At 33.9% G+C, this 12,083-nt stretch overlaps 4 protein-coding genes across 4 annotated transcripts; 2 read left to right on the top strand and 2 right to left on the bottom strand.

The window, feature by feature from the left end:
* Positions 1–2,626: 2,626 nt before the first annotated feature.
* On the bottom strand, positions 2,627–4,423 carry GO595_001000 (leucine-rich repeat domain-containing protein; the record flags this gene model as incomplete). Its single annotated transcript, XM_067912638.1, has 1 exon — positions 2,627–4,423. One exon carries the CDS (start codon positions 4,421–4,423, stop codon positions 2,627–2,629), a length of 1,797 nt encoding a protein of 598 aa, XP_067778943.1.
* A 311-nt stretch (positions 4,424–4,734) lies between these two features.
* Positions 4,735–5,646, bottom strand: GO595_000999 (serine/threonine-protein phosphatase 4 catalytic subunit; the record flags this gene model as incomplete). The annotated part of the gene is made up of 1 exon (XM_067912627.1): positions 4,735–5,646. The coding sequence occupies one exon, from the start codon at positions 5,644–5,646 to the stop codon at positions 4,735–4,737; it is 912 nt and encodes a 303-aa protein (XP_067778942.1).
* Positions 5,647–6,147: 501 nt separating this feature from the next.
* Positions 6,148–8,391, top strand: GO595_000998 (Carbohydrate binding domain-containing protein; the record flags this gene model as incomplete). The annotated part of the gene is made up of 1 exon (XM_067912616.1): positions 6,148–8,391. One exon carries the CDS (start codon positions 6,148–6,150, stop codon positions 8,389–8,391), a length of 2,244 nt encoding a protein of 747 aa, XP_067778941.1.
* A 150-nt stretch (positions 8,392–8,541) lies between these two features.
* Positions 8,542–10,536, top strand: GO595_000997 (pre-mRNA splicing factor; the record flags this gene model as incomplete). The annotated part of the gene is made up of 1 exon (XM_067923721.1): positions 8,542–10,536. The coding sequence occupies one exon, from the start codon at positions 8,542–8,544 to the stop codon at positions 10,534–10,536; it is 1,995 nt and encodes a 664-aa protein (XP_067778940.1).
* Between the last annotated feature and the right edge of the window lie 1,547 nt (positions 10,537–12,083).

Below are 12,083 nucleotides of genomic sequence, written 5' to 3'. Positions count from 1 at the left end.
TCAGTAGAGGGGATTTATAATTACAAAAGAAAGATAAAAATTATTTCAAAAATTGCTCTTATTGCTTCATGCATCATAGTAAGCATTGCATTTCCAACACAATGGATTGTGTTTCGATTAAAGACATTTAGTATCTTTTATTCTCTTTCAGAGCAATACGTGAAAAATCAGTTATTAGAAATTTCAACTTTAGCACAGCAAATCCTCACAGAAGCAAGACGGATTGCCCAATTTACTGCTCTTATTTCCGAAGGAGATGATTATCTTAAATGTACACCTTCAACTGTTCTTTATTATCTCACCTTTCATCGTTTCATGTATGTCCTAACAAACAATGCTTACTCCACATATTTTTTAGCGAGTAATGGAAGTTTTTGTTTATTTACTGGATTTGGATCAAATTTTTCATTTTTTTATTTATTACCTAACAAAGAAATTAGACTTTACGACCAAGATACCCATTATTATAATTGGGATCCGAACTCTACAGGAATTCCAATTGCTCGAATAAATTCGTTTGAAGATTTTTATTCTTCAATTCATCAAAACAACGTTGATTTTTTCTGGTCAAATCTTTCTTTTTTTAATCCGTATGGGAATTCTAATTATGTTGCTTCTGTATATCCATATAATAATGGAAGAGATATATCTACTACTACAGGTGTCGGTTTAAGTTTTATTACCACATATCTTTACCTTACCACCAGCTTTCCCAATATATATTTTGCCATTAACATTGGAGGAAATGCAGAATCTTCTCGCATAGAAGATTCAACATTTTTATATCCAACATTAACAAGTACTGAATCTGACATCTGGAAGTCTGTTGATACCTTTTATTCCAAATTAAACAATGAAACAGGTACCATCATCAAGCACAACGAAACAAATTACATTGCCATGAAGGAGACCGTTACGCTCGGCAACGGTTATTTGACATTTGTTGTATTATATTCTCGAGATCGGAATGTACGAGATGCAGGAGCATTAATCTTTATCATATCTGTCATCATTCTTTTAATAGTCTTTATCATAGGCATTACACTTACAAAGATTATTAATCGAAAAAGTAAGAAAAAACTTGAAGCTCGAATGTCAATTATAGCAGACAATCAACAAGCAAAGAACTCAACTTTTAATAGTGGAGTTTTGGGACGATCTATTGATCAAATTCATCAATTGCAATTATTATTTCCACAAGAATCATTACTTAATAAGTCACTTGACAATGCCGTGATAAACCTAACAGAAACGAGCGACAAACTATTCAGCATATATCAAGATGATGAGTATAAAAATAATATCTTTAAAGATATCTTTAAAAAGAAAGAAACACCAAAAGACGAAACAGAAATTCCTTACTACACATGGCTATATCTAACAAGTCCTGCATTCCTTGAAAAGAAATTGGAATTAAATTGGAATCAAATTGAAACAGATTCACATCGCTTTCTAGTCAAATTCTTTTTGAATTTGATTACTAGAAACAAGCTAATATTCAAAGAAATAGACCCTGATTTATTTGTAAGGTTTTTAATTAACTTTACAAGTACTTACTTAAAGCATTACATTCATACTATAATGATGTTACATTCATTAAATTCTTTGTTATCAAACCAATTTGATGGTTGGATATTAAATAAGATCGATCTTTTCATTTTGTTCTTTGCTGCCTTAATTCATGACGCTAAGAACCCTAACCAAAGTAAGGTGAATAATGTTTTCATCGATGATTACTCTCTCTTCGACGAGAAAATTGATTCTGCTTTAGGATTTTTTGCAAAGTTTATACCGCAACCGAAATCTGAATTCAAAACATATTTCTTCGAGACCGTTAAGGACGTTTTACTTGATGCGCAAGAATTCAATCAGCTGCAGTTATTGGGGAGGTTCAAAAACCGTATCGAATCGCCCAATTTTTCTGTGCACGAGAACGTTTATGATCGGCACTTATTTATGAAAAGTATTTTGACCCTTTGTAATTATTCATATTATTGGTCTTCTAATGAAGAGATGCTAAAGGTTGTGCGGGAAATCAAAGAAGACCTTTTTTCAAAAACAGATGCAAAAGATATCTCATTCGTTCGAACATATTTTTATGAAGTCGCATCGAAAATAGTTCAGCCATGGCTCAGGTTGTTCGAAAACTTTTGTCGCATTGAGGACGCACAAGATAACTTAAACAAGAACACATATTTCTGGGAGTATAAAATGAAACACGTTGTGATTGCAATGCCTCCAATCAAAGCAGAATCAAATAATCCGCAAATAAGGCACAATAAAATTACTCCAAGAAACTATAGAAATTCATTTAATGCAAAAAGAAAAGTCAGAATTGATCCGAGGGGCCAAAGTGCTGAAAGCGGCAACACGGAAACAAGTGATGAAGAAACTTTAATTGCAGAATTTTATAAGTAAAAATTGTTTATATTTAGAAACAAATCGCATATTCGTATTATGCATTTGAGCTAAAAGAGTTTTATCATTAGAAAAGAAAATGTATTCAATTTTAAAAAAAAAAAAAAAAAGTAAAAAGTGGCAGCGGTAAACTTCAGAACACATGGTGCCACTTTTTGAATCAAAACAGTCAAATTCGTATTTTTAGAGCTTTACTTATCGGCCGACTTCAGAACTGATATGGGTTATCGTAGTACAACGGTTGCTGGGGTCCGCCAACACTTGGGTCCATATTCTCTGGCTGCTGTGGTATGTAAGAGTTCGTTGGAGGAGGAGGTGCATACTGATTTGAAGGAGGTGGAGGAGGTGCGTACTGTGGTTGTGGATAAGCATAGTTTGGATCAGGTGCCGTTGCGACATTTTGGCCGGGGCCAGGCAAGTTGCTTTGGTACGAGACCTTGTTCTTCGACGAAGAAGAAGATGACGAAGAAGACGACTTGTGGAACTGCGCCATTCGCCTCCTTCTTTGGGTGATGAAGCAGCAGACGAATATGAGGACAAACACAACAACGACAGCAATGATTCCGACTGTAGCGCCAACAGTTGTGCCAGAGGAGTTATTACTTTTTGAAGGTGATCTTGAAGGCGTTATGGGCGTGGAGTACTCTGTGCACTCAGCAAAGCCTCTGATTGTATACAATCCGCAAAACGTTGTATATCGATAAGAGTTAGTTACGTATGCAGTATCAGCAGGAACGCCATAAAATGAATATGTTGAATATGTTGGCTGTGAAGTACCATAGTAATAAATACAATTAAGTCCTGAGCAATAATAAAATGCACTTCCAATAGATGAAACAGAGCTACCGATGTAGACTGTTATCAATGAGTCACAATAATAAAATGCATAATCCGCAATTGTTGTAACTGTATCTGGAATTGTGAATGAGGTAATACCTGAGTAAGCCAGGAAATATGTCGGAATATTATAAGACTTACTGTTGAAGTTAACTTCTTTAAGTTGTGTACAATGATCAAATACATTTGAGCCGAATGAAGTAGCACTCTCGGGAATTGTAATCGATTCGATTGAGCTGCAGTAAGAAAAGGCACTTTGTCCAATGCTTGTGACTGTAACGGGAATAACAATATTTTCCAATTTGCTGCATAAATTAAATGCATATTGCTTAATTGTTGTTAATCCATTATTAAGTGTTACTGTTTTTAATGATGAACATTTACTAAATGAGTAATCGGCTATTTTTACGACTTGGCCAACGAAATTAACTTTGGTCAAACGTGAGCATTCTGAAAAAGCATATGTGCCAAAGGTTGGAAGCGTTGACTCAATTGTTACAGTTGCAAGTTGCTGGCATTCAAAAAATGCTTTTTTACCAAGGTTTGTAACTGATGATGGAATTGTGATTTCTTTTATTTGATCACAGCCCTGAAATGCGAAGTCATATATATATATTAGCGAGTTGGGAAGCATTACATTTGTTAAGACTGGCAATTGATAAAATGCATAAGATCCAATTGATTGTAAATTTGAATTAAATGTTACTGTAAGAAGTCTAGTACAACCATTAAATGCATAAGTTGCAATGGTTGTTAAATTTTTCCCGAGTGTAACCTTACCGAGTTGAGAACAACCATCAAATGCCCGCTTACCAATGGATTCAACTGAATCAGGAATTGTAATGGTTTGCAAATTACTACAATAATAAAATGAATATTCACCAACGCTGGTGATGCTATCGCCTAATTGAACAGTCATGAGATTTTCACATTTCTTAAATGCACTGGAAGAAATTGTAGTCACTGAATCTCCAATTGTTACATCTTCAAGGAAAGGACACTGTGAAAATGCATTAGGGCCGATGGTTTCAACACCAATTCCAATAATCAGATGTCTTATTGTAGGCTTGTAAGCAGAATATGTAATTGAATCAATTGTTGTGACGTTTTCAATTGTGAGTGTGTCATCACAAATAATGTTAGCGAGAAAGCAGAAGAAGGCCAACATTATCTTAGATTTTCAAAATTGAATGCATCACAAAATCCTTTCAACGACGATATGCATATCTTTGTTGCAAAAAGTGGTGAAAAACGTATTTTGTTTACTTTACATTATGTTTTGAAGGTTTTTATGAAACTTGATAGTTGTCATGTTCTAATTTTTACAACAGGGAAACAGTACAAAAAGTGGCACTTATTCTATCCCTATCGTTAGGGCACCATTCACAAAATGAAAAACATTATAAATATCAGGAAACTTTAATTTTGGTATTTTATTAATGAGTCGAATAAGTTTTTGAACTAAATGTTAACATTCCCTTAAGAGAAATATTGGGGTATTTTAGAAATCGGTATATTTCCCCTTGCATATATCGGCGCTTCTTTAAATGTTTTAAATCTTGCTTTCGACAATGAAGATATTTCATAAATCGAAGCTTTGTTTCCACTTCTATAACAATAATTTGGAGCAGACCAAACTGTGTAAAGAAGTCCATTAAACCATTTTTCAAACCCTTCTTCAGCAAATTGATGGGCTCTAAGGATATAATTTAGGTTATTTTGATGGATGAATTGCTCAGTAACATCTCCGCCAAACATATAACCTGCTCCTCGTTGTGATTGGGTGAATCCTTTTATGAAATCTGGATCTGACCATAAAATATCAAGAAATGCACCTTCTTTTGGTGGTTCTGCATTTCTATCAATATCATCAAGCTCTCGAATTTGATGTAATTCAGGACTTAGACCTCCATGAACGCAAAATATCTTATCATCAATTAGGGCTGCAAGTGGAAGCATGTTAAAAACACTAAGGCATTTGGAATAGGAGTCATTGTTCTTAAATTTATTGGTAATTTCTTCGTAAAAACCATATTCTGTTGAGATTTCCTCGCACTCATGATTGCCTCTAAGAAGATATATCTTGGTAGGAAATCGTATTTTGAGTGCAATTAGAAGTAAAAATGTTTCAGCTCCATAAAAACCGCGATCAACATAATCACCAAGAAAAATAAAGTTTTGCTCTGGAGGTTGGCCACCTATGGAAAACAATTCAAGAAGATCGTAAAATTGTCCATGAATATCACCACAAACTGTTATTGGAGAATGAATGTGGAGGACATTTGACTCTTTAGATAAAATTTCAATAGACCTAGACACTAAAAAATCAAATTCTTCTGATGTTGGAAGATTACATTTCCAAAGTTTCTCTAGTATCTGGTCAATATCCATTAAAATTAGAAATTGCTAAACGTAAAAAAAGTGGCGAATATAAAGTACTCAAAACTCAAAAGAAAAAAAATTAAAAAACACTTTTCAGACCAAAAACCGTTAATATTCTTCACAATTTCAGGAAGGGTGCACGTTTACCAAATAACAAAAGAGAATGAAACCGTTTTTAACAACCGACCGTTTAGTAGGAACCCCACAATTTATAACGTTCCACGTATCGTTCATGCGGTTTTGAGTTACAGTTCAATTCAAACTTTCAAAAAATCTGAAATTTAAAATCAAAGAAAAATGCTCATCAATGTCTTCTTTGTTATATCTTTTTCGGAAACATTTAACCTAACAAAAGGATGGTCAAGAGGAGGCACCGAATGCTATTCCATTCAATTAAGCGATAAGTATTCTATATTTTCTCATTCTGGTTCTTCTTCAATTGATTTTTCTGTTACCACAACCGAAAAAATGAATGTAGAAGCAGGAACATTTTATAATTTTTTATGCGAAATGTCAGCATCTGGCTCAGGTATGGTTACATTCGGATACACTGTTTTGGATTCAGAAGGTCATGTGCAAAAATATTTTAGCGTTTCTGATGCATTTGAAGAACGCTCTGAATCATTAACAAAATACACTGTTACTGTTTTCATTGGACGTAATATTACCTCAATTTCGCCACGATTCGTCGGAAACGGGAACCTAAGTTTCAAGTATGGAATTGTTTCAGTTGATGCGGTAAGGTCCATTGAATTCGATCCTGTGGTTAATGATCAAATACTTGAAAATTCAAAAATTCGATTCTTTTTTAATATCACTGATCTTACTATCAGTGTACTTGATAAAAGGACTGGGAGGCAATGGGTTCAGCCATCTTCTGCTCAGCAAACTAGAAAAAGTGTTTTACAAATCAAAACAATCGAAAATGGATTTAACGCATCTTTTATGGACCAACGAACAAGCAATATCATGTACATCAGTTACCAGCTTTCCGATGAGGAAATACAATATGAAATACAAATTAGTGAGGAAGATTTCCAACTGGGAAATCTTTTAATTTATGCCTTTGAGACAAACCCAGACGAATCTTTTATTATCCCCCATGGAGAAGGTATGATTATTCCTGTTAATCATAATTTATCATTATCAATGCAATTGGCTGGTTATAGTGGACACGGCCTTTCAATGGGGTTCTTTGGGATAGCCTCTTATAGTAATAATACAGATAGTAGTGTTTCTGGACATGGAGGGTACATGATAATTATTCAAACAGTTGATGATGCTTCAATAACCCTGAATCCGGCTAATGAGAAAAATTCCAATCCATGGGTTTTCCTTAAGTGGCAATCGCAAAAAGGCCTATTCGCTTATAATCGTAGATGTAAATATGTCTTTTTCGATGATGGTGGACATGTTACAATTGCAAAGCGTTACCGTGGGTATGCCCAAGAAGTTGGTTTTTACAAAAGTTTTAAACAAAAGATTCAAGAACATCCTCAATTAAAAGAAAGTCTTGAAAACATGAGAGGTGCAGCGAACATATGGCTTTACCAAAGTAATAAGGACATATATGCTGAAATGCAAGACAACTTCTCCATGAAATACATACTTTCTAGTCATGCATATGGTGATGTAATTGACTTTTGCAATAACCGCTCTATCGTTAGCAGCCGTTATGATGTATATCAAGATGCTATGGAACCAAATACAACATATCAGCTCAATTGGCATCAAGATTGGATAAATGAATCTTATGAGCGGAATCAAATCGTCATTAAAAAGGATGGGACTTTTCAAGAAATGTGTTCTGTATATACAAAAGATAACCAACTTGTTTGGCTTGATGCAGTTTCAGATCAATTCTGGCCATACTATCTTCGCCAAAAGGTTGACAAAGAAATAGAAGATGGTGATAAAAGAACATGTCGATTTATTGATGGAGTAACTGCAACTGCATGGTTTGAAGACTATTCTTCTATACACCCTTCTAACCGCACTCTTTCCAAGCATTTTCGTAAGCTTACTTTAGCAGCTCTACATGATGATTATGGAATGGTTTGTGGATCAGAAACCGGAATTGATGCAGCCGTTGCAGAGTGTGATTACTTTGAAGGAATGATGAGTCTTGCTAGTTTCCGTATTGCTGACTCTGGTCATTTCACATCTGAAATTATTTATGGTGAACTTCCAGAAAATCTTGTCAAGTACCAAGTTGGAGAACGGTATCGCCTCCCATTATGGGAACTTGTATATCATGAATGTGCTATTGCATATTGGTATTGGGGAGATTTCAACAACAAAATGCCAGCCATATGGCGTAAGCGCGATCTCTTCAATGCCTTATATGGTGTCCCGCCTATGTATCAATTAAATAGGAATCAATGGGCGGCAAATAAAACAATGTTTAATGAATCATATCATATTGCATCACCTGTTGCACATGAAACAATGTTTGATGAAATGGAGACACATAGAGTCCTTAAGAGCGATTGGACTGTTCAACAAACTTATTTCAAAAATGGCATCAGGTCGACCGTTAACTTCGGTAATGTTCCTTTTACAATGAACGATGGCTATGTACTGGAGCCAATGTCTAACCGAATTGAGGAGAATGTATTTGAAGATAACAATGGAATTTCCGATGGTGCAATTGCAGGAATTGTAATTGGTGTTTTAGTTTTTGTTGCATTAATAATTTCCGGAGCAATATTATGGAAAAGGCATCAAAAAAATAAAGCTAGTGCGAGTATTTAAGTAAAAAAAAAGCAAATTACGGTGCAAAATTATTTATTCTTTTTTTAAGGGAGAAAAAAAAACGAACAAAATTTACGAAAAGTGACGTTTTTTTGAAAAATTGCAAACGAATTAATGTCGACTTGGGAAACCTTTGTCGAAAGCGACATAATGAGCTCTGATCATAGCACCGACATTCCTGGGTTAGTTACACTTCTTCCTAGTGAGCAAGACTCTTTTTTTAGTTTTGGAGATGATTATACACTTCCATCACAACATCCTAAATTCCGACAAAATGGTTTTACTGAACCACCAGCTAAAGCAAATCATCGTAGGTCACAATCTCTTAATTCATATCTTCCTAATCACATAGCTAAACTCATTGAAACAGATTTAGAAGCCTCACTTGAAAGATATGATCAATTAATAGAAACCCACAAGCCGAATGAAGCACGTGCAGTGCTTAAAGAACTCATTAAAAACTGTTCGAATGCAAAAGACAAGTATCGAATTTATAGATCAGCAGCTGATTCCAACAAAAGACGATTTCTTAACAAAGAAGCATTTGATCTTTATACTAGAGCCGAATCAATTGATCCCACAGCACCACAATGTTATCTTGATCATGCCAAACTTCTTGATGAAATTGGTAAATCAGATGAAGCAGAAGAAGTCCTTAAGAAAGGTCTTGTCCAAACACATTTCTCTGATCAAATCACCGTGAAACTTCTTAAGCAATTTGAACGCCGCCAACGGTTTTCATCGGCGCGCCAAATTTTAGGGCAAATTTACCTTAATATGCACTCTAAAGGTGCTCCGGCGTCAGTAGCCGAGGGTATTTTATTTGAAGTACGACATGGCGATGTTGAAAATGCACTTCATTTATTGTCATTAATTGATCAAAAGACAATTAGTAAGTCTGGCTTCTTTGTTGAGCTTTCCGAGTATCTCCATCGCCGTGGCTACAACGAGTTGTCCTTATCTTATGCTCGTTTAGGAACCCAACGAAATATCACAATGCCAAATAATTGGAATCAACTCTTACAACTTCAAACCTCGGAAGCTGACATAATCAACACCCTCAATAAAGCCAAGGAGAACCTATCACAAAACACATTATCCAAATTAATCCAAGCGACAGCATTATTATTAGCATCTCGCTATAACTCATTAACAATATCACGTATCCATATGGGCGAGTGTTTACTCCTTGTTTCGCCTGACCAAAGATGGCGAGTGTTTTATAATGCGGCAATTATTGAAATGTTCTATGGTGACCGAAACTTGTCAAAACTGTTATTAGATCAATCATTTCATATCTCACCACAAAAATATGCGTCCATAGTGTTATTAGCGTGTGCCAAAGTTGCTGAAATTAACAATGACAAAAATGCCAAATTAGCATTAGAATATTATAATCGCTTATACAAGAACTACAACAGTGACTGGCGTGTTTACCTCGAGTATTCCATGTATTTAATCCGACATAATAAAATCCGTAAAGCATTAGAGTTAGTCAAAGAAGGTCTTAAGAAGCATTCAAGCACTGGAAGGCTATGGGCGTTACGAATCCAATTAGAAGATGGCAATGAGCAAATCGAAACTCTTAAAGAAGCTATCAAAAACACGCCGAAAAGTGGCGAAGTTTGGGTCGAAGCAGTTCGAATAGTATTAAATCCATTATCGCCATACTTTAACCTTAAGAACGCTCGCTTCTTCCTTAACGTCGCTTTTTTATTCACACCGCAATACATTGATATCTTCATTGAGATGATACGACTCGAGCTATTAGAGAATGGATTTAATTGTGACTTAGATAAGATCCGAAGATTGTTTGTAAGTGGCGATGGTAATTATGGAACAGTTTTTTATATGTTTCGTAAGCCTGGGTTCGAATTCACTGATAAAGAATTCGATATTATTGTCGATGGAATTAAAGCTGATTTGAAACTACAAAGGAAATTATACTCCAGAGCAATCGCTCGATCTTCGTTTGTCGTGGAAAACGTGGCGAAGACTGAAGAACTAATGAAGAAAGACCAAATGAAAAATAACTCGTTCCAATTCGCGTTCGGATTAACTTCGTTCTTGGATAAGATGAGAAATAAAAACGAAATCAAAGAGAACGTAGCAATAATTTTGGGATCATCCGGTGCGCTCGTGTAGGCGCAGGAGATCAAAAGTGGACGTGTCTACAATCTGAAATTGTAATACGTTCATGTAAATGCGTTTGACTTCATCGTGATATATATGATGAAAGTATTGAAGTAAAAATTGAAGTTTTTGATTTCGTTTGTGCATTAGAAAATGAAAAAATTGGAAAAAGTGTTGTGATTGACATTGAGGAAAATTATTTGGTGAAAATGTGAAATTTCTTGTGAAAAATTTTTGTTGAACATATTAAATAGAAATATATAAATTAATTTAAGATTACGAAATTACTGATATATATTTTAATAATTTTTAATTTGAAAATATTATTTGGAAATTATTTCAAACATTTGATACAGCACTTATGGGTGCATCATATAAAGGTCATTTAGATATAGTTAAATTACTTCTTGAACAAGAAGTAATTGATATTAATGCTAAAAGTATATATTTGTTTTATATTATATTTATTTTAAAGTTTTAAAATAAAATTTATGTATTATTTAAATTATATAAAACAGCACTTATTTGGGCATTTAAAAAAGGACACAAAGAAATCTTCGAGATAATTTCTGTAAAAGCAAAGAATGAAAAATAATTTATAAAGAATCATAAATACATATTAAAATCTACTATATTATACCTTTTTCAAAGATATTATGTGAGTAAAAATTCATATAAAGAATGATATATGAGTATAATAAAATATATATCAACAAGCTGATTCATAATTATGCACATATTAAACGAATAAAGAATTTATTCATATTTACAAAAAAATCAATTTCTTAGGAAACAAATATAATTTATGACCAATTATCCCGTCTACCTCTTGACCTAATAATTGCGTTGAAGATTTTTCTTGTCTTACGAGGGCCAAGTATTTTGTATATTACAAACAAAATGAATATAGTCACTGGCAAAGCCACCCATAAAATGTTGAAAGATTTTTGAGTTTCGAATTCTTCATCACCGAATTCCAATTCATCATCATCCGCTTTTGTTTGAATGTTTTGTTTTGATTGTGTTGGCGTTTTATTTTCTTCCTTTTTCGTATTTCTCCTTAAATTCGGCTTTAATAACTCTCCAAATGCGCATTTATTTTTACAGTTAAATTTCGTACTTGAAAAATTCGCAACTTCAAAATCGCCGACATAAACAGCTTTTTTAAATTCGTCATCGACTTCTGAATTGTTAACAAACAATTTCATATTCAAACCTTCAGCATTTATAAAAGTAGCGTTTGCACCTTTATTTAATTTAGAAATACATTTATCTAAAGTAATATTAATACCATTTTTAATAGAAAACACGGAACCTTCAGGCGAATCATTTTTTATAAATGAACAATTTGTGAAATTAGCATTTCCATATGTAAAACTTATTGCTCCTCCTATAGACATAGCGGAATTACTAATGAAATTTGTATTTTTCACTTTTATGTTTGAGTTTGCAGAGAATATTGCGGCTCCTTGAATTGCTTTATTCGATGCAAATTCGATATTTTTGAGTTTAGTAGTAGTATTCATTGTGAAAACAGAACCAGTTAAAGCGCTATTATT

Source organism: Histomonas meleagridis (genome assembly GCF_020186115.1).
Source record: "Histomonas meleagridis strain 2922-C6/04-10x chromosome Unknown contig_118, whole genome shotgun sequence".
NCBI lineage: Eukaryota > Parabasalia > Tritrichomonadida > Dientamoebidae > Histomonas > Histomonas meleagridis.
Note: the sequence above shows the minus strand (reverse complement) of the source record. Positions and strands in the feature narration are given on the sequence as shown.